The sequence below is a fragment of the Calonectris borealis genome, chromosome 3, assembly GCF_964195595.1.
Source record: "Calonectris borealis chromosome 3, bCalBor7.hap1.2, whole genome shotgun sequence".
NCBI classification, from domain to species: Eukaryota; Metazoa; Chordata; class Aves; order Procellariiformes; family Procellariidae; genus Calonectris; species Calonectris borealis.
The window spans coordinates 114,337,595-114,356,943 of record NC_134314.1 but is presented as its reverse complement, the minus strand read 5'-3'; the positions used below and the strand labels follow the sequence as shown (position 1 = coordinate 114,356,943).

Here is a 19,349-nt window from a genome sequence, read left to right as displayed (position 1 = left end):
GGTCTCTTTCCCGAGTTGTAGCTCACAGTTACAAGCTCAGCTTTGAGTTCACATGGATTAGATTATTTTTCCATAAATGTACTAGTTTCCATTTATTTACATTGAAACGCATCTGCCGCCATTTTACCAGTCAGTTTTGTGCAGTCCTTCCAGAATTCTTCTCCACTGGCATGCCACCTGAGTACCCAAAAGAAACTAAAACAATCCACAAACTTGGACGGGTCTAAGAGCCCAAATGCCTTCATATTTCCCTGTGACCTTATCCCATGTCCCTGAGCATGTGCCACGGGACAAAAGAAACCAAAATGACATTCCCAGATCCACAACACATCCCTAGGTGAGCTTGGGCAAGACATTTATTGCACTCTTTTCTTCAGTTCCCCAGGTGCAGAATGGAGAAAATACTGTTTTCCACCTCACAAGCGCTGCGATGACCAGTGAATTCATTAGTGAAAACAAGGTACAAGACCCTGAAATGGCCATAAAAGCAAGTACCTAAAGCATGCAAGACCTGCCTTGGATGTCATCTGTGCTACAGCCTCCCATGTCTCACTAGACTGCCTCTTCGCCCATGCTGCAGAGCTATCTGGAAGGGGAACCCCACCATGCTCAGCTCCCCAAGGGGGTGTCCAAACATGCTTTCTGGATACCTACTCCCAGGAGGGGCTGAGGACACAGCAGCTCAGGTCTTATCAGCGCAATGCAGGACCATCCAAGCCTGTGCAAGCTGGAAGCATTGAGAGAAAGCATGCATGTCATGGGGCTCAACGTGCATAAAGCCCTCCAGGGCCTTCTCTTCACGTTGCATAAGAGACACGGCCAGGAGGTGCTTGGGAATGTTGAGAAGAGGGGTTAGATGGAACAGGACATGGGTTAGGATCCACCTTCTGTCTCTACACTTTCATGCTCTCGTCCAAGGGATGAGTTTCACAGCAGCATTTGTAGGGGAAAAAAAGAAGGAAGGTTTAGCTTGAAAGCACTACATTTCCTTTCTTCTTTCACTCCCCAGAACATTCTATTTATTTCATTTTCAGAGACTGTTTCAGACGTTGCTGGGAAAAAGAAAAAGGGTTTTAAGAGAGAGCTCAGATGTATTCTTTTATGCGACACATGAATAATTCAATTTGCTGCCATCAATAGCTTGGGTTTCTCTAAATAAGCCATCTATCTAGGGGTTAGGAGGAAAACTAGCAGGAGTGTAATATGACAAATAACGTTTCTGGATAAAAGATGGCACTGCATTTACACATGAACTCTAACAGGAGGGTATTTCAGCCAGCAACTCATGTAATGTTTCACTGCCGCCATATTTGACAAGTTGTCTGTCCATTACTTGTGGCATAAAGAACTTATAAGATATTTATAAGCATTCCAGAGATACCTAAATAAGAAATCATTTGATTTCAGGGATGGGCACCGAAGAGAGAAGTTTAAAGCTTTGACAGAATGCTCAGCCTTCTGCTTTCATGCCTGGTAATTGCTGGAGCAAAGTGGGGCTGTATATGTTAATGAGAGCTGTTTCAGAAATGTTTTTCCCTTCAGACAATTATGATTTTCATAGGCAGTCTGAATAACATTACACCAGGACCTGAGAAACACTGCTAGTAAAAAAAAAAAATAAAAAAAGTTAAACATGACCATGTTGTTGCAGCGATGTGCAGGACCCCTGCTTAGGATGTCTCCTGCTCCTCTGCTGCATCTCCCAGGTTCTTCAGAGTCCCTGGGCTTGGGGGGAGGGAAGAAGGTGCCTCCTTCTAGGCAACTTGTCAGAGTCATTGCTGAGCTGGACAGACCCATCCTGAAGGGGATGACAGGTAACAGAGCAACAACCCCTGCAGCCTGGCTGGGTCAGCTCTTCAAACCAAAACCAAATTGCTGTCAGTCAAAATAGCTGGTTTTTTTCAGAAGAACTTTCTCTGCAGCAAAGTTTTCTGCAAGAGAACAACCCTTCTGGTTATCAAGAGCTCAACTCTCTTCAAAAACAAAACCCTGGCAGAAACGCCCTGACCAGCAGTAAAGCTATTTTCTGCATGTGTCCATGGACAAGTATTGCATAGAGGGCGTCACTACAAAAGGATGAGTTAGATTTTTCTGCACTTATAAGAAACTAAATACCCAGTCCTGAAAAGCCCTAGGCAGGCACTCTGCAATAAGACAGGCAGTGCCAGAGAGATGTGGGGGAAGAGAAATGGCTCACAACCCCAAGGTTGTTCTGTCTCCCAGAAGGCATTTTACTGAGATGCCTGAGCTGGGAATCCACTTGCCTTGCCTGGACACACGGAGAACAGGCGGTAGCCCTCAGTTTTCAAGAGACAACAGCTCTTCTGCACAAAGCTCCCCCCTTTGCTAACGTTTGCAAAAAGGGGCTATTTTTAGAGTTTTCTCCCAGAAAGAAGTGCCAAAGCAAATATGTTACAACAAAAAACCCTTACAAGAACTGAGCCCTGATCTGCTCTTATACTATGCAGCTCCCATCCCTTGATGAGCTGTGGCATGACAGTCAATGTGACAAGATACTCAGAAACGTGCTGTGCATCTTCGATGGCAGAATCAAATCCTTCAAGGCTCTCACAGCGGGGAAGCAAAACCTCGCACCTCTGCTGTATCACCCTCTCTCATTGTTTTCCTTTTTAACTTCTGCTCCCAGTCCTGGTACTAACCCTTTCTACCCCACTTCGGGTCTATTAGTAATTTAAAAAAGCATTTGCTTCTTGTCAGTAACTGGTGGGAAAAAAGCTTTCTAGTGAGCCAGACTCGTGCCATGTGATTCAGGTGCTGTTTTTCTCATTTGGACAGATAGGCAAATTTTTTTGTAGTTAACAGTCTGGCATGGTTCATTCCCCTACTCAGTGACTGCTGTCCTCAAATACTTTTTTTCCTTTCCTGGAGTCTCAACATGTGAAGCTACATCTCTAATGAACCTCTGTACTAGCCAAGCCCAGGAGGCCGCATGCATCTGGCCACATAGATACAGCATCTGTCCACATGGGAACCAGAAGAGCACAATACAGCAGTCACTTTTTTACTGGTCTTGTGCTGTCAAATGTATCTCTCCTCCCCATCCTTCTGCATGACCGGCTGCATCCACAGAATTTGGACCTTTCTGGGATGGAATTTACTCCCCATGCTGAGACCCCTCATGCTGAGTGCAGCTGCTCAGCAAGTTGGTCATTTGGGTATCGTTCACGGAGAAGTGTGAAAATCGCAGCGCTGCACTTGGTTGGCCAAATAGCACAGCGATGGAGACTGATACTGGGCTAGAAGCAGAAGCTTCTAGCAATTCTAGCAATGCACATGTTTCCAGTCAGGCAGCTCCTTCCCCAGACCTTGCCTCATTTTCTCCTCCCTTGCTCCATTCTCCTGGTGGAGGAGAAACCCCGATACAGAATAGAGGAAGACACATGGGTGTGTACTTTGTGAATGTCGTCCTCTTCTGAGCACTTTGTACATGTAGGTCAGAATGGCTGTCCATACACCTCTCTGTTTATTAGCACGGTAACATCCCGCACGGTTAGTTGAGGCTGGGAATCCGTGGTGCCAGATGCAGTATACCCATGTAAGAAGGGACGCGTATGACCTCAGGAGGCTACAGTCCAGAGAAATAGGTCAGAAAGGAGGAGTCAGGGAAAATGATGCACACCTTGACACAGCACGGTACCAAAATTTGCAAAGACTCTCCCTTTTCTCCCCTTGAGATCTGGGGAGGGGAAGGATGAAGTCACCTTCCTCAGACTTTGTTTTACAGGTGGTTTTCTAGAAACAAATATTTTCTATGAAAAGCTGGTCAAGCTCCTATAGTACCACTTTGAAGAGACACCCAGATCGAGGGCGCTACATTGCAAAGGCACCTTAAAGATCCCACCAAGAAAAGGGAAAAGATTTTTGGTATAAAACATTTTTTCCTTGTCCTGCTTATTTTCCCGGCCTTTTTTAGCCTATTCTCCAACAATTGGCTAAAGAAGGTCTTGCTGGATTTAGATTGACAAGCGGGAAACATTTTTTTTTGCTGCCTACATGTCAGGCCAGATGTGTCAATAACACCATTAGGCAATTACAGTCACTTTAGGCTGCAGTCACTTGCATCACTACTGCATGAGAGAAACTAGGGCAAAAAGGCAGCAACTAGGGATTTTGTTTTGATTAAGAAAACAAGACTTCCCACAGCCAATTTTGAAATGCTGTAGAAGGGTGTGATTTGAGCTAACACCCTCACATGCCTCATAGAGAAACTTTTTGTCTCCCTGCGGAGGCATTGAATACTGCATTACTGGCACACACTGGGAAAAACACCTCTCTCTTCCTACCTTATCAATACAGAGAGAAAAGAGAATAAAAGAGAAGTCAGGCTCTTGTTGGGTTGCCCCTGTGCTGATCACAGGGTGAGACACTGGTATTACAGGAGGTGAAAACAGAAGTTTTAGGACTCGTTAGGTCTCAGTGGAGAAAACCCCTGCAACAGAGAAACAGGAGCAAATAGTCTCTCAATCTCGACTTAGACATTCGACTTGAAGCTATGGCTTTGCTCCAGACAGCCAAATGGTCTTTGCTAGGTTAGGAGTCTGTGACCAACGCTGGAGAAAGTTTTGGGATCAGCAGCATTAGGCACACCCTCCATTCCCACACACACCGGCAAACACAAATCTGTGCTGCGCTCGGGTAGCTGGTTTCAGCCCAAACCAAAAAGATCTTTTAAAGTAAAAAATGCATCATTTAAGAAAGAAGGAAGTTGATTTCCACAGTCTGCCCCATCTGGAGAACAAAATGTATCTTACTTTACTGTGAGCAATCAATGAAGCACAGGAACCTAAAAGAAAACATTGCATTTGGGATCTAATGAAGTGTTTCATTCCATCAGGGAAAAATCTTTTATTTCAGAGACACAGGATTCATTGCAGCTTGAAACCCAAAGACTTCTGATTTTGTGTTCATTCAGAGACAGAAATGTTTCGTGTTTGAGCCAGTATCCAAAACAATATCTGCTTTATGCCCAGCTCAAGTCAGGAGAACGTAAGAGGTGGTGTTAGCCTGCTGAGTAAAACAAGCTCCACGTACGTGGACAGATGCTCCTGGCCCCAACCTTACACAGCATTTAAGCACATGGGTCTTCTTCAGTTTCTGACCAGCCCATTCAGAGGCAGGAGGGAAAAGCTGATCTCCGTTACGGCCAGGGGGAATTTTGCCATTAGTATCCACAGAGTTGGGACTTTACCCAACAAATAAAGATGAGCAATCGCTCACTGTCCTGGCCGGAGGAGAGAGTGATACAGCTGATCCCATGCAGACCGGCTTCCAAAGCAGCTGATCCCCTGCAGACCAGCTCTTGGAGGCTGTACGCTTAACCCCAAATACACCCTCCTCCCCCAACCTTCCCCGTATATCCCAAATGACATCTGACCTCTAGCTCCTGGAAATCCTCCTCTTCCTCCACATCATAGGAGAGGGTGTGAATCTTGATGTCATCCGCTGAGAGATCGATGAACTTGCTGTCCGGGTACTCCAGGCTGTCTTTGGTGGGAGAGCGGTCCTCAATGAAGGTAGTTTCACAGCACTCCGAGCCAATGCTCTCGCCCCACGAGCGCAGCACGTTCTCCGAGTAGAGGATGATGTTGGGCCGGTAGTGAGACTCCACTGTCTGCTGCAGCATGTTGGGGTCCAGGAGCTGCTGCACGGGGTCATTCCTGCCGTTCTCAAGGCAGCTCGGAGAGGAATGGCTGCCCGCTCGGTGGCTCTGGTACTGGGGGGTCGGGTACACAGAGACCAGACCATCTCGGCTCTCTGCCACCAAGTTCCTTGTATTAATTAAACCATTCCTTTTCCCGGCTTCAGCAATCTTATTGTGCATTAGCACACTGTTCTGCTCAACCAGGCCATCCATACTGGGAGGTGTCTGAGGGACTGGGACGGGTGGTCTTTATTTTGTTGTACCTTAGAGACAGGTCACACTGGGTCAGTGGCTCCCATTTTCCTGATGAAGAAAGGGAACAGATACCAAGGTGAGGACAAAGGCAATGAATAACATATCAAGGTACCCAAATCAGCTCGTCTTTGGTATCACCTCATGAGGAAATACAGCCCCACATATGCGCACACCCTGCCCTAGCTCTCCAAATATAACCCCACTTGGAGAGGCAAAAAAAACCACCCCAAATCCACGGGATGAACAGGAGTGGATGACAACGTGTGGTGACAGAGGACTTCCTGAGATACCTTGGTGATGGTGGGCCCCGCCACAGAAGGGCTATGATGCCTTCTCCATCCTCCCACAGGTACGCCACTGTCATTCTGGGGACAATGTCCCTTTCCTCTAAACAGTGATACGAGAGATGGGAAAAAACCCCAAAAGATAAAAGAACTGTTTTCAGTTCTCAGAAATCTGCAATTGCGAAGGGCAGGCAGCTGGTGGGTTCACCTGTCAGTCTCTGCAGCCACCCTTCACCCTTGGCAAGTGCTTTACTACCCTTTGAAAACCCAGCTGAAGGAAAAGAAGCAGGCAGCACTCTTCAAATTGACTGAAAAAACACCACCTGAAGGCAAGATCAGATCTGACCCAGAGGAATTAAAACTCCTCTGGATGGGGTCTCAAATCCCCTGTGTTGCTCTGGGTGCCCTACTTCTTCCGATGCCTCCGAGGCTGCCCCGGGGCGACAGATTGAAGGGCTGTGATGGGGCTTGTCAGCATGACCATCCCCATCGTGATTCACCTGGAAGACATGGAGGCACAGTCACTTGAGCCCCAGGAGATGGTTGTCTCCTTTTGCACAGGAACAACAGCCGTCCTCTGTCTCACCAGACCACCAGCCTGGCTCTGTTCTGTCTGGGTTGCACCAAGGCATGAGAAATCAAAGGGACAGTTCAGAAGGCTAAAAGTACTTTTTTGCCAGCCCAAACACCTTCTCACCAGGACACCAGTTTCGCTCAGGTGCAGCCAAAGGAAAACGCTTTTTGCAATACAGGTATATCTGCCACAGCAACAATGAGCTCAGGGTTTTGTTTCTGGGCCTGACCACAGAAATCACAGAAATGCTCCTGGCTTCAAAGAGCTTCATATTAGACCCTCTAAGGCCAAATTCTTAAGGTAGGATTACCTGTCCCCAGTGTCCTGCCTGGAGGAAAACAATAATTACACATACAAACACACATACATACGTATTATTTTTACTTGGTGCTTTCTCTCTATTTCCCTTTTATAGCAGAGATCCTCTAAAGAGCAATGGCTAGCAAAAACCTAATTTTATTTCCTCTGAACAACTTGAGACTTCAAACATCTGCAGACTCCCTTTTGGCTTGCAAGAGATATTTAAACCATTGCTAAGAGCTGGTCTTCTGTTCTTACACTACAAATGAAGCAAGAAACTTGTTTAACATACAAGAGATCTTAACTGAGTATGCTGCAATGTTTGCATTCACAGCACTTGGTTTAACACGTAGAAAAACCATTTTATTGTGTTGTCAAAGTAATTCAGTGCTTGTCTTAAGTGATCTGGCAGGAAAGCTACACAAGTGAACATACACCATGGTGGGATCCCATAGAATTTACACTACATGGCTCTCAGCCCCAAACCTGAGGAACCTGCTGGCAAAATTAAACCAATTTGCAGATTAGCTTGGAAGCCTGGACTCAGTTTCACCAAAGGATTAGTCCCAAAGCCCTCAATCCCTTTGCAGCAGATAAGACTGAGAGCAGGTGCCCTGCCTTTCCAAGGAAATCTCATTTCCATATGCAACCATGCCTGTGCTAAATAAACAGAGGACCATGCCTGCTTCCCACTCCTGGCGGCGTAACATTAGCCTGTGTCAGTACAGACGTATTGGTGTGAGGTGGAGCTGCTTTTGGAGGAAGAAAGCAAAGTTCGGCAGTGAGACTGGGTGGGGAGGCCAACATGTTGACATTTGCCCTAGGATTGGTGCTTGCAGAACAACAATCTTCCATCCGCCGCTCCCCACTGAGCACTGGCAACATGCAAGACCTCCTGTGGGCTGCTAAGCTGTCCCAGTTTTGCTGTTTAGGAGGCTTCAGAGGCTGGGTGGGACTCAGTCACAACCTCAGTTGGGGAACACCCGCTGCTTTACCCAGGTTGGGTGTGACCACTTGCTTAGGAGATGATTCTGCCATGCCTCCAACAGCTTGCCCACAAACCTTCCCCTTCTTCCTCCTGCCCCTTCCCAAATGAAAGTACATCACCACAGGCAGAAGCTGAGAAAAAGCTTCTGCAACTGAAGAGTAAATTGTCAGGAGACTTTGCTCAGTTCCCGCTGAGCTGGCTTGAAAAATGTGCAAGGCTCCCCGACATGCGACACCAACCATCAACCCCACTGAAGCCAGAGAGACTTCACCCAAAACTGTAAACCATCTCACAAGCATTCTTAGCCCTGCCATTTGTCCAAGCAAACTGAAATAGTCAACAGAAATACGCCACAGATGTAGTAGAAATTGGAAGAAGATGCACAAATCAAACAGATGCCCTCCCAGAAAAATAGATGAAGAGGTCAATAGTTGGTCATTGCATCAATGGCTGCAGCAAAGGTTGAGTCAGGCCTCGCACCTCCATGCAGTCATATCATTCCAATAAATGGGTATTGTCTGGCTTGAGCAGCACTCAGGAAAATGCCATTTTAAGGCAGCTTTATCACATGCCTTCGAGCTGCGCTGTCAGATTCCCTTCATGTTGTCTCTGCACTCGCCTATCATCCAGATAATGCTTGGCTCTGGAAACGCAGGTCTCACTCCAGGCGTTCCTCTGACAGCTGTACTGTCTCATGGAAAATGCTCACTTTGAATGAATGCAAATGAGGCTCTACAGGCACAGTGACACCAGAGGTAGCTGGTATGCAGACTGGTACATGTTCCTCATGCAGTTTTAGGTGGTCATCTTGAAAGGGATGGATTATGAGAAAGGGTGACTGCCATCTCTTTAAAGTTGACTTGCACGGGGACACTCCAAAATCATAGGAAATGAAAACCATCCTTCAGTTCTTCTCACGCTCCTCAGGAACAAGAAGAGAAAAATAAGCACAGGCCACAGGAGAAAATGCTTTAGTACGCCTAAGCGACCTGAGACCCAGGAACACTTCAGAATGTCACTGGGATGTCAGTGTCGTCAGGAGTCAGGACTGCCCCATACCATCCCTTGCTCCTCAGTGTTCATCAGCTTGTATGATGCAGGAGCCAAGTCCTTTTGGCTGATTAAAAGGAGGCCTGCGACTCAACATAATTTCAAAAGGTGATTTGGCTCCAAAGCGTTTGGAACGTGACAGATAAGATTCTGCAAAAGACCTAAACCAGGACTGCTCATGATGGCTTTGGTACTCTATGGCTGATATCTCTACCATCCCAAGGAACTGAGAACAACTACGTTACAGGCTCAAGCATCCTCCCTAATCACCCATACCAGTGAAGTGTTAGCACACCCCATAGCCTGGCTTCAGCCTGTGCCCTCTCCCAGAGAGGGAGGGAGAGCTACCTACGCTGCAGTAAATAAGTGCCATGCGTGCTCCTGAGAAGCCCAAAGGAGAAAACCACCTTGTTTTGGCAGGTAAGGGAGTTTAGCAGCGTCAACACGGTTGATGTTGGACCATTCAGCCTATGGGCGACAGTATGGATCCTGGCATGCCTCACTTACTAGACAGAAGGGAGCCTTGGTGTTGCTCAGTCCTACCATGGATCTAAGTATCTATCTGGCCGGTGCTTACCTGCCGTGCATTTAAATCAGTCTTGTAAACCAGTCTTGCAAATTCTGAGTGACACTTTCCCCTCAAGATGGGAAGGGGGGGAAGAAAACATCCAAAATGAGGCAAGGACAAGACAGGGAGCATCCCTCCCACACAGAGCTCCTCCAGTAATAGGGCTAATGCATTGCTCAAGACATTGTCTCCCGAGTCCCACATAGCAGTGCAGCTCGCACGCCTCGGGGAAGGTCAGCAGAGAGAGATGTGGATGGCAGCATGCAATCAACGAAAATTGTTTAACCCTGGAGTCATTTCAATCTGTAGCTGGCTGGCTACCTTACCAGAGCCCAACCCAATGTTCTCATCCCTGCAAGTATATTGCTTAATGGTAAGAAGCTGGCAAGACTCTTATGCCTTTTCATTATAATATCTTAACAGAAAGAAAAGGAAAGGAAAAAAAAATTATGTGGCATTGATTTTTCTTTTCCGGGTGAAATTCCTGAGTGGCTGGCCATTAGGTTTAAATCAATAGCACCTTGATTGCCAGTGCATTTTGATGCATAGCTGAAACAAGGTCAATTGCTGTCTAGGGAAACTGAGAAACAGTTGAGATACCCAGAGATTCTTCATCAATAAAAAGGCAGGATTAAGAGCATTGTCAGCCACAAATGAAATTTCATGTCTTCATGGATAAAAGAGAAGCTCCCCTGGGCTCTCCTCTTCCCAACCACCGGCTGAAGAGAGTTAAATAAGATTTCCAAGGCCTTTGTAACCTGCTGCTACCTCGATGTTGGTGGGAGAATTAGACTCAAAGGCTAGACTTCATTTCACCTACTGCAGACACCCGAGGATGTTTCTTGGGAGAAATTAGTTGCAGTTAATGCAAGGTGCACAGGACCGGTGGGCTCAGTCTCCCTTTGGAGTAACAACACCCCTGTAATACACAGGGGAGATCCTCTCAGCTTAATAGTAACCTTCAGATGAGTGAAGCAGGTGAAATGAGCCCCCCAGGTTCAGGTGGAGGAGCAATGGACAGTGGCACATGGCCACAAGTGATGCTTAGGGGCAAAAGGCAGCAAGTGCTTATGCAATGGCTCGGAGCCTCTATCCTGCCTGCAGGGACTCCTTGGAGGTGGATTCAGTGACCATTCTTTCATTAAGGTCTTTCACTGACCTGACCCGGGCCAGGCTCACATGTCTGCAACTCACAGGCAAGTCCTAAAATTAAGATTGCCCCAGTTTCCAGGTCAAACTGCAGCCCAGAGGATCCCGGATGGCAGAGTGACTGAGCAGATAACCTCTGATAGACCACCTGAGGCAACTGGAGGATGCCTTCTCTGCAGGGAGCCAACACTCAAAGCAAAAAAGAGTCGCACTCATTACCTAGGACCACTGTGAGGTTTCAGAATGATGCTGAGAGGAAAATGAAACTCATCAGAGCCCCTTAAATAAGAGAGCTGTTCAGTCTGCTCCAAGATGCAGAGTTAATTTAGCTGGTTTGATTCAGGTTTCATTTGTCTTCGCACAGTTTGAATTTCTGCCCACAAATCACTCACTGGTACGCAGGCTGACCAGAAATAATTCTGCATTTTCAGACTTGAGGCTGGAACCAGAAGGGAAAACCAAGTTCAAACTACTGACAAATAGTAGATCAACTTCAATCTAAATTTTATCTTGGGGATTAAACATTTTTACCCAGGTCTCTGGTATTAAAACTGAAGCCATTAATTATGATAACCTTCATTCTTTCCGATTTCTTGCATTTCTTTTTTTCTCTCTCTTTCTTATTTTAATAAGAAGCTGCAACCAGTGCCAAGATATTTAGTCTGCAATGCTGTGTTTATTAAGCTATCATCACTTGTATTACAGCAGAACCCAGCTATGGTACCTGCAATGAGAGCTACACTCTGCTGGGTGTTCTGCAGACTCCTGCTATGATGACACTGGCTGACAAACTAATTAAGCAAAGGGTGTGAGACAGAGAAATGCAAGCTGTAGAGAGGGCAGGGAGAGAACAGCTAAACGCTGTGCCCTGGGCTCTGGCAGACAAGGTGGAGAAGCCAGCTCTGCCACTGCCTACCATCCTGAAATTCCTTTGCTCTTCTGTGACCCGGCAGGACGCTGTTGTCCTCCTGCCTCCATGGGGCTCTCCCCTTTGCACAGCTCTAGCACAGCCCCAGGGTGTTTCAGCCTTCTGGAGACCCCTGCCAGGTACCAGAAGTCCTGTGTGAACAAGCAATTCAGTTATCTCTGAAATACCAGGTTACAGTTGAAAAGCCCTTGCCCTTTCCTCACAACAGATCAGAAAGACATTCATCCAGGCAGACCAGACACCATCAGCCCAAAGGCCTGGTTTATTGGCAGGAAAACTTGGAGATGAAGGCAAGCCATGGTGAGGCTAAAAGCAGAGTCCCCATCTGCTATCAAGGCTTATGGCTGTACCCACCACCATTCCCTGCAGCTCTTGCAGAGCATTAGCCAGGAGAAAGGGCTCAAAGAGCTCATGTGCCGCTGCATGGGGGTCTTGGATACAAGGGGAAATCTTTTCCCCATGAAGACAGTCAAGCATTGGAAAAGGTTGCCCAGGGAGGTTGTGCAGTCTCCATCCTTGGAGGTTTTTACGACCCAACTGGATGAAGCTCTGAGCAACCTAGTGTGACCCCATAGTTGACCCTGCTTTGAGCATGAGATTGGACTAGAGATGTCCTGAAGTTCCTTCAACTTGAATTACCCTATGATCCAAATCTCTCTGCTCCTAACAGATTCCCACCTGTCTCCCATGCTCCCAACAAGACATTCACTGCTCCCACATCCTTCTGCCAACCCCTCAGTGACTCTAAACCTAATGCCAACATGGCAAGAAGAGACAATAACCACTCTTTGCAGGGCTGTGCCACCAGCAGAAACTGATGCAGCCTCACGACTACCAGATTCAACAAAGTGCCGCTGGGTTTGACGCTGATTCCCCCACTGCCAGCACACAGAAAGCAGAGGGGAGAAAGCTTTCTTGAAGGGCAGGCAAGCCAAATGGTGAGAGCTGAAGCCTGATAAAAACCACATTGTGAAAGGTTTGGAGGCTGCAGGTTTCCTGGTGCAAGCTTCCAGGTATCAGGGAGGTTTTAATGCATAATGCAATAGGCTTCAACATGGTTTAAGGTATTTCAAACATCTAGAAATTACAACAGCACATATGGACCTTTTGCTTGAGAGAAACCACAGGCAATGTATAGATCTAGAGAGCTGATTACAAAGTGAAATATTTAAGGAAAGGAAGGAAAAAACCTTTCCCACTTGCATTTTTCTTCTTTGATTTAGCTGGGCTCATTAAAATAGGTTTTGTTTTAAGGGAATGCTGCTATTTCAGCAGCTGAAATTCCTCTTGACCTATTAAGTAAACTACAGGGAGTTTCACGAGGCAATGCAACTAACTCACACTGGGAGAATTAGGAATGCATGCATTAGTGATAGCTAAATGTTTAATTGCTAACAGTGGAAGTAAAAAGACCTCCATGCTATTTTAGCATTACCAAGATGCAGCAAGTCCACTGTGAGACATGGGCCTGTCCTGCCCTGAAAAGGAGGGACTCAGACTACAGTGAAGTGCCCAAGGTCAGACACAGTAGCAGAGCTGGAAATAAAATCCAGGTCTCTTGATTGCCTGTCCAGAAGTATATTTAAATGTGGAAACAATTACTATATGCATATTAGATCTGCCTGAATAATTGATTGCTTAATTCAGTAGCTGAACCAAAGAACTGGGGGGGGGGGAGGGGAGGGGGCGGGGGAGAAAGGAGGAATTACCTTGTGTTGACCTAAAACATAAAATCTTATCCCTGCAACAAAATATTTCCTTTTGAGCAGATGGGAGCATCTTGCCTAATTCAAAATGAAATGTAATGTTTCATTTATTTATTTTTAATTGAACGAACTGGCTTTTAGTTCAATTTGCCTGAAGTTGCCTCCAATAAAAAATGACACATTCAGGCTTTTCTAGCAATCCTCCTTCCCAACTAATTTTGACAGCCTCAACTCTTTGTTGAGTTCAGTCCAAATTCACAACTTTTTTCATTTGACGTCAAAACTGCACTTTCCAGCTAATAAATAACTGACCTGAATAACAGCACCTGGCTGTAATGGAAATAACCCTGCCTGTTGTTAAAGGCACCAGTATAAAAACACCTTGCCATCTGCACAACTTACAGCAATTACTTTGCAAAGTGAAAGCAGTCAAAATCAGGCGCCATGCCTTTTTAAGCGAGAAATTCATTTCACCAACGCAATCGGGGAAGGCTCGGTGTTGGAAAGCTAGTATCAGCTACCTAAGTGCATCTGGACGCATGCATTCTATGAATCAGTCTTGACCAAGTGGCTGGTGAGCTCAGTGCGAACCATGAAATACCTGGATCCTGTCCTAACTCTGCATCTCCACATGAGCAAAGCCTTTTCTGCACATGCCCGACCCATACCTCTCTCACGCCTTCTCCTTCTCTCCTGGCTGCAAATATGTACCCCCCACTCTGAGCCTGGCTCCTGGCTGTCCAGGAGCACGCACAGCAAAGGATGCCTTCGCACCAGCTTGTATCACCAGGTCCTTTGCAGCACTGCTGTTCAGAGGGTCCCCAATACCACAGAACAGGACCATCTGACAACCCCAAATGCATCCAGCCTCATCATACCCCTCTGAGCCCCTCACCCCCATTTCAAGAGACTGAGTCATGAGGAGTGATTCTTGCTTTAAAAGACCTCTCTCTCCCAACAGAAGGCTACGCTGACATTTCTTCTCCCTCCCTCCATCCCGAAAAGCTGTTCTGTAAAACTCTCTGATTATGCCCAGCGCAATAAAACTAACCTTCATGACATAATAAATAGAGAGACACATAATGAAATAGCTCAGGTCACTACCTTCAGCAGTGTGGTCAGGCTGAAGGATCTGTTTGCCAACTCGAAGAGCAGAAAATTGTGCTGCCTTTCACTTTTGAAGCAAGTGCATACAGCTGTTCTCTGGGGTGTATAATTGCATCCTTAATTGTTCAGAGTGCCCTCACTGAGAAAAACTTCTTCCAAAGTGAGTCCCACGATGCTCCTGCATGGAGCGGAGAGCACACCTAGCCTCTGCCCAAGAGCTGCTCCAGCTTCTGGGGAAAACTTGATTCAGACCCACACTTACCATGCCAAGTTTGGGGCCAGAACCATGACCCATGTTTTGCAGAGTGAAAACTTATGCACAGCTGAACTGCTTGTTTTGCTGCATATTTACTTGACAGACAAGCCGCATTCTCAGGTGAAAAGATGCAATGCCTCAGTCGTCTTGGTCCCTATGCTACAGAGTCTGGATAGTTTCTGAGAGTCAATCTAGATTTAAAGGTCTGGGAAGAACTAAGTTACCACCAAAACCCTCTGCCTAATTTTAGTGATGCCTTGTGTTGCAACAGAATTAAAATTCTCCAGCTCAGATGCTACCTGATACCCTGCCCTGAGAAACCTGCAGCAAGGCAAAGTCCCTGCTGCACACAACAGAGCATCTAAATGAACCCTGAGAGGCTCACCCAGGAACATCAGCATCACAGCATCACCTGGCCCTCTTGGTCTGCCTGCAGGCTGACTCCAGTGCCTCCCTTCGACATAAAACCCCTGTTTAACTGTGTTTATAACCAGGCTGGCCCACAGACAGAAACACCCAGATGCGGCTCCAGGATTGGCCCTACTAACTCACTCAAGTCTCATTCCTGATGGGCAGCCAAGCCCCCCAAAGAGCCTGGTTCTTGCATACACCCTGCTCATTTGGCTCTAGTCCTGTTTCCACATTGCATGCAGGAAGCAAAGCAGGACAAGACACCTGCCTCACACTTGTTCTGCATGTAACACACCAACGCTATGCTCTAGGCTGGGATTTGAGATATTCCTGAAGCATGAACGATAAATAAAGAGAGAACAGAACAGGAAGACGGCCTGGTGGTGCAGACTTGGTGCAAAATGAAGGTTTCCGTACCTCCTGCCCCAAGCAAAGCACCCCAAGCTTGTAAGTCACTTTGCCAGAAAAATGCTTCTGTGATACTGTAAAATTGCTAGTGCCAGTTCATCAGGGCGAGGATGATTAGATTAAGCAGCCACTACTGGGGCAATAAAATCAGCCTTGCTTCATCAGGCTCTAGAAGAATTGCAGAGCCAGGAATACGCAGTGGGACAAAAGCTTTACAGAATAAGTGATTTAGACATAGCAAGACTGGTAGCTGGAGGCATATAGGGCAGGCAGGGAAACACTGAAAAGTAGCATCAGTGGGCGTAGATTGACCTTTACAGACCTTTCTTAACACCATACTCATCCCTCCTTGCAGAAATCAGAGTTGAAATGAGTAATGGGGCCCATTAGACTCAGGGCATTGCCAGAGCCTGAAGAAAAAATTCTATAAACTCTTCGCTCTGGGAGGAGAAGGGACATAGGATCTAGGAGATTTCTGATGGGAGGCATAGGCATTTGGCTGGCAGCATATCAACTCAACATTGCCTCCGTGATCTTGCAAGCCACATGCAGTGGGGAGACGGGGGATCATTTTGTTGCAGACAGCACAAGAATAGGAGCTGGAAGGTAGGTGGGTGGTGTGGTGACACTGTGCATTGGAAGAGGACTGGATCAGCCATCGCATGTAGCAGGCAGCTGCTGTGGGAGATGTCCTTAAGAAGCACGCTGAGCACAGCTGTCCTGCAGGACCTACACCAGGCTGGATGTCTTGTGGGACTTAGGATGGGCAGGTCCCCCCTCAAGGAACTGAACTCTTTGATTGTGCCACGATTGTCTTCCAAGTAAATTATCTATTTGCAAGCACCATTTCAGAGATCTGTGTTCTCCCTGGGGATTTTTAAGGGGTCTGAGCACTCAATCAAAGCACATAAACCCCATTAAACCTCTGCTCAAATTATGCCAACATGAAGTGAACAGTCAGTTTATTCTTCTCGTGCCTCAGTGAACTAAAGTCTCAGAGCTTAAGGACAGAAATACTTTACAGCATGGATTTGGGTGGATGGTTAACGAGGGAACTTTACACATTCAGGTTTTATATAGATACATATACACAGATACACATCTACAAAGATGCCATGTATAAAACTGAGAGTGCTAAAGGCATGCATGGACTCACACCTCTCATGTACTGCACCACTATTTTAAAATGCAGTCTTCGCTGATGCAAACCAGAGTTTGTCACTCTTCTGATATTATGACATCCAATTCAAAGCACAAAATCTTTTGATTCTTAGGTGCTACAAGTTGGACCTGAATCCTCAGGGTCACAGACATTTACATCTGAAGAGGAGCATTTTGCTGTGATCTCATTGCTCAAAGTAGTTTCCAACTTTTACTAGAATATTCAGAAACATTTGATTTGATAGCCAGAGGATGTGTATTCAGACATAAGCATATACACATTCACACATTTACACACAGACACTATTCACATTTGTCAAAGCAAAGTCACTAAACACGCAGATCATTTTCCTCCTGTTTAAACCTCTGCAATTCTCTTCCATTTTTTCCCAATGGCACTGTACAAACAATAACTGTAAAAAGTCGAGTCTTCAAAGTGAAGAAAACAAAATTTGGAAGTCCCAATATGTGATCTGCAATCTTAATAACCACACAGGCAGTATTAAAAACTCTCCTGGACAGAAGCATTTATAGCTGTCTGCAGATATGAATTTACAGTAGAGAGAAAGACAAAAAACCTTATCCAACTATGTTGCACCTTTTCTCTAATACCATCCTCACAGGCGAAAGCATTTTAAATCCAGAAAGCAGCCTTCATCAAGTTAAATGTGTTGTGGTGGTGCCTATGTACACTAGTACTGCATTACATCTGCATTTGTGTAACGAAGAGCCTTCCTGTGCGTGCGAGATTTATTCCAGAGCGTATGGCACCAGTGGTGTGAAATGCCTGCTTTCCCACTTAATAAAAGGAAACTTCATTTAATTCCTACAAATGCGTTTATCCTACGTACACCCTGGCATGACCTGTAGTTACCAAACTGCCAATAAAATGTCACCTTGGCCAATAAAATCAGAAGTGGCTTATTCTTTGGAGCGAGGTAATTTGAAACTAATATGGAGAGCATCTAAATGCAGCTACTTTGAAGATGATAGCTCATTAACTATAATTAAGAGCAAGTCATTTAAATACATGTGTGTAGAAAAGTGCATTCTCTGCTCTGACTGCATTTTATAATACACAATAATCCCCCTGAAAGTACCGTCTCGGGTTTAAGAATATCAAAGCATCTTTTAATTGTTGTTAATGCCCTGTTTACGAGGGATTAATGTCTAATTATTTGTGATTTGAATATTTAATCTCCTGGAAAGTTTAGATCTTTTTTTGGCTTCTTTCTCTCTTATTACACACTGAGGCTGCAGCCTCCCCTCCAATTATTTTAAAGACACAGTTCAACAGATTGCTCTCCAGAGCAACTCCTACCACTAGGTAGCTCCATGTTCTTATGGGGGGATGAAACCCACCACCACCACCAGTCCCGCATAGACCCTTGCGCCTCTCCTCCTGCAGCGCACTCCGGACTGGCGAGCACTACCAGTCCTGTTCCAGAAGGCTTGCACTCCTGCAGTGCCAATTCCAGAAAGGTCTCAATGCATTTGCCAGCCTCTTCCTAGTGAAGGGTTCTCCTTGATCCCTTGCGGGATGCTTTAGTGATACCTGACCCAGAAGGATGGGACTTACCCAAGGTCACCCCTCTCTGCCACTGAATAGCAGGGACCACTCCTGTCTCCTTGCCTTAACCATCCCTCTTTCCAACTTCGCTGTCACTACCCACAAACTAAAGGATGGGCAGAAAAAGAAATTCAATCCGGCGCCTCTTGAGCAGGGTGGTGAGGGGAGAGGGCAGCTGTGGCTGCAGGGAGCCCAGCCTCCCTGCCGCCTGCCCCGCGGCTCAGGCTCTGCCCCGGAGCCTGCACGGGGCCGTGCACCCCCGCACAGCCCCTCTCCCCCTTCCCGGGGCAGAGGCTGCCCTGCACCGGCAGGGTGGCCGGGCGCTGGGAGGGACAGATGCTCTGCCACAGTGAGCTGGAGGGGATTCCTCCTGGGGAAGGGAAAGGAAAAGGAGGACCCCACGCACAGTTTCCCGTCCAGTGCTCCCAATCCAAACCTTGCCACGGCACTGGAAAAGCCTGTTCCCTCCCCTGACCCCCGCCAGGCGGGCCGTGCAAGACCGGGCATGCTAATTCCGGCTCTCAGCAGGGCACCGGGGAAGCACCGCTGCGGGCGTCCCCGGCGGGGGCAGGATGCCAGCCGCCCCGGCCCGGGGGCGGCCCCAAGCCCCTGCGCTCCCCGGGGCTTCCCCCGGAGACTGTCCGCCGCGGCGGCTGCGGGAGCCGCGGTGCCCCCCGCCCCCGCTCCGTGCCCTGCGGCCCCGCTCCGGAGGATGCAGGGGGGTGAATTTGGTGCATCGCTCCCCGGAGGGGATGGGATGGGGGGCGTGGGGGTCACTCACCTCCCTGCAAGGTGACCCGCAGCTCAGTGCTCCCGCCGGGGGCTGCAGGAGGGGCGGCGGTGCTCCCGGGCCGGCGGCGGCTCAGCGCCCGGGCGCGGCGCCCGGCAGCATCCCGGCGGCGGGGGCGGTGGCGGGGGGCGGCGGGGGACCGGGGCCGGGGACCGGGCAGGGCGAGCGGCCGGCGGGGCTGC

General features: G+C 47.4%; 1 protein-coding gene across 1 annotated transcript in view; it reads right to left on the bottom strand.

Moving 5' to 3' along the window:
* SYNDIG1 (synapse differentiation inducing 1) overlaps positions 1–5,965 on the bottom strand; it is a 68,376-nt gene extending 62,411 nt beyond the window's left edge. The window contains exon 1 of the mRNA XM_075148176.1: positions 5,396–5,965. Coding sequence (XP_075004277.1) covers positions 5,396–5,875 — 480 coding nt within the window. The 5' untranslated portion in view covers positions 5,876–5,965. The remainder of the gene's footprint in view (positions 1–5,395) is intronic.
* Positions 5,966–19,349: the final 13,384 nt, after the last annotated feature.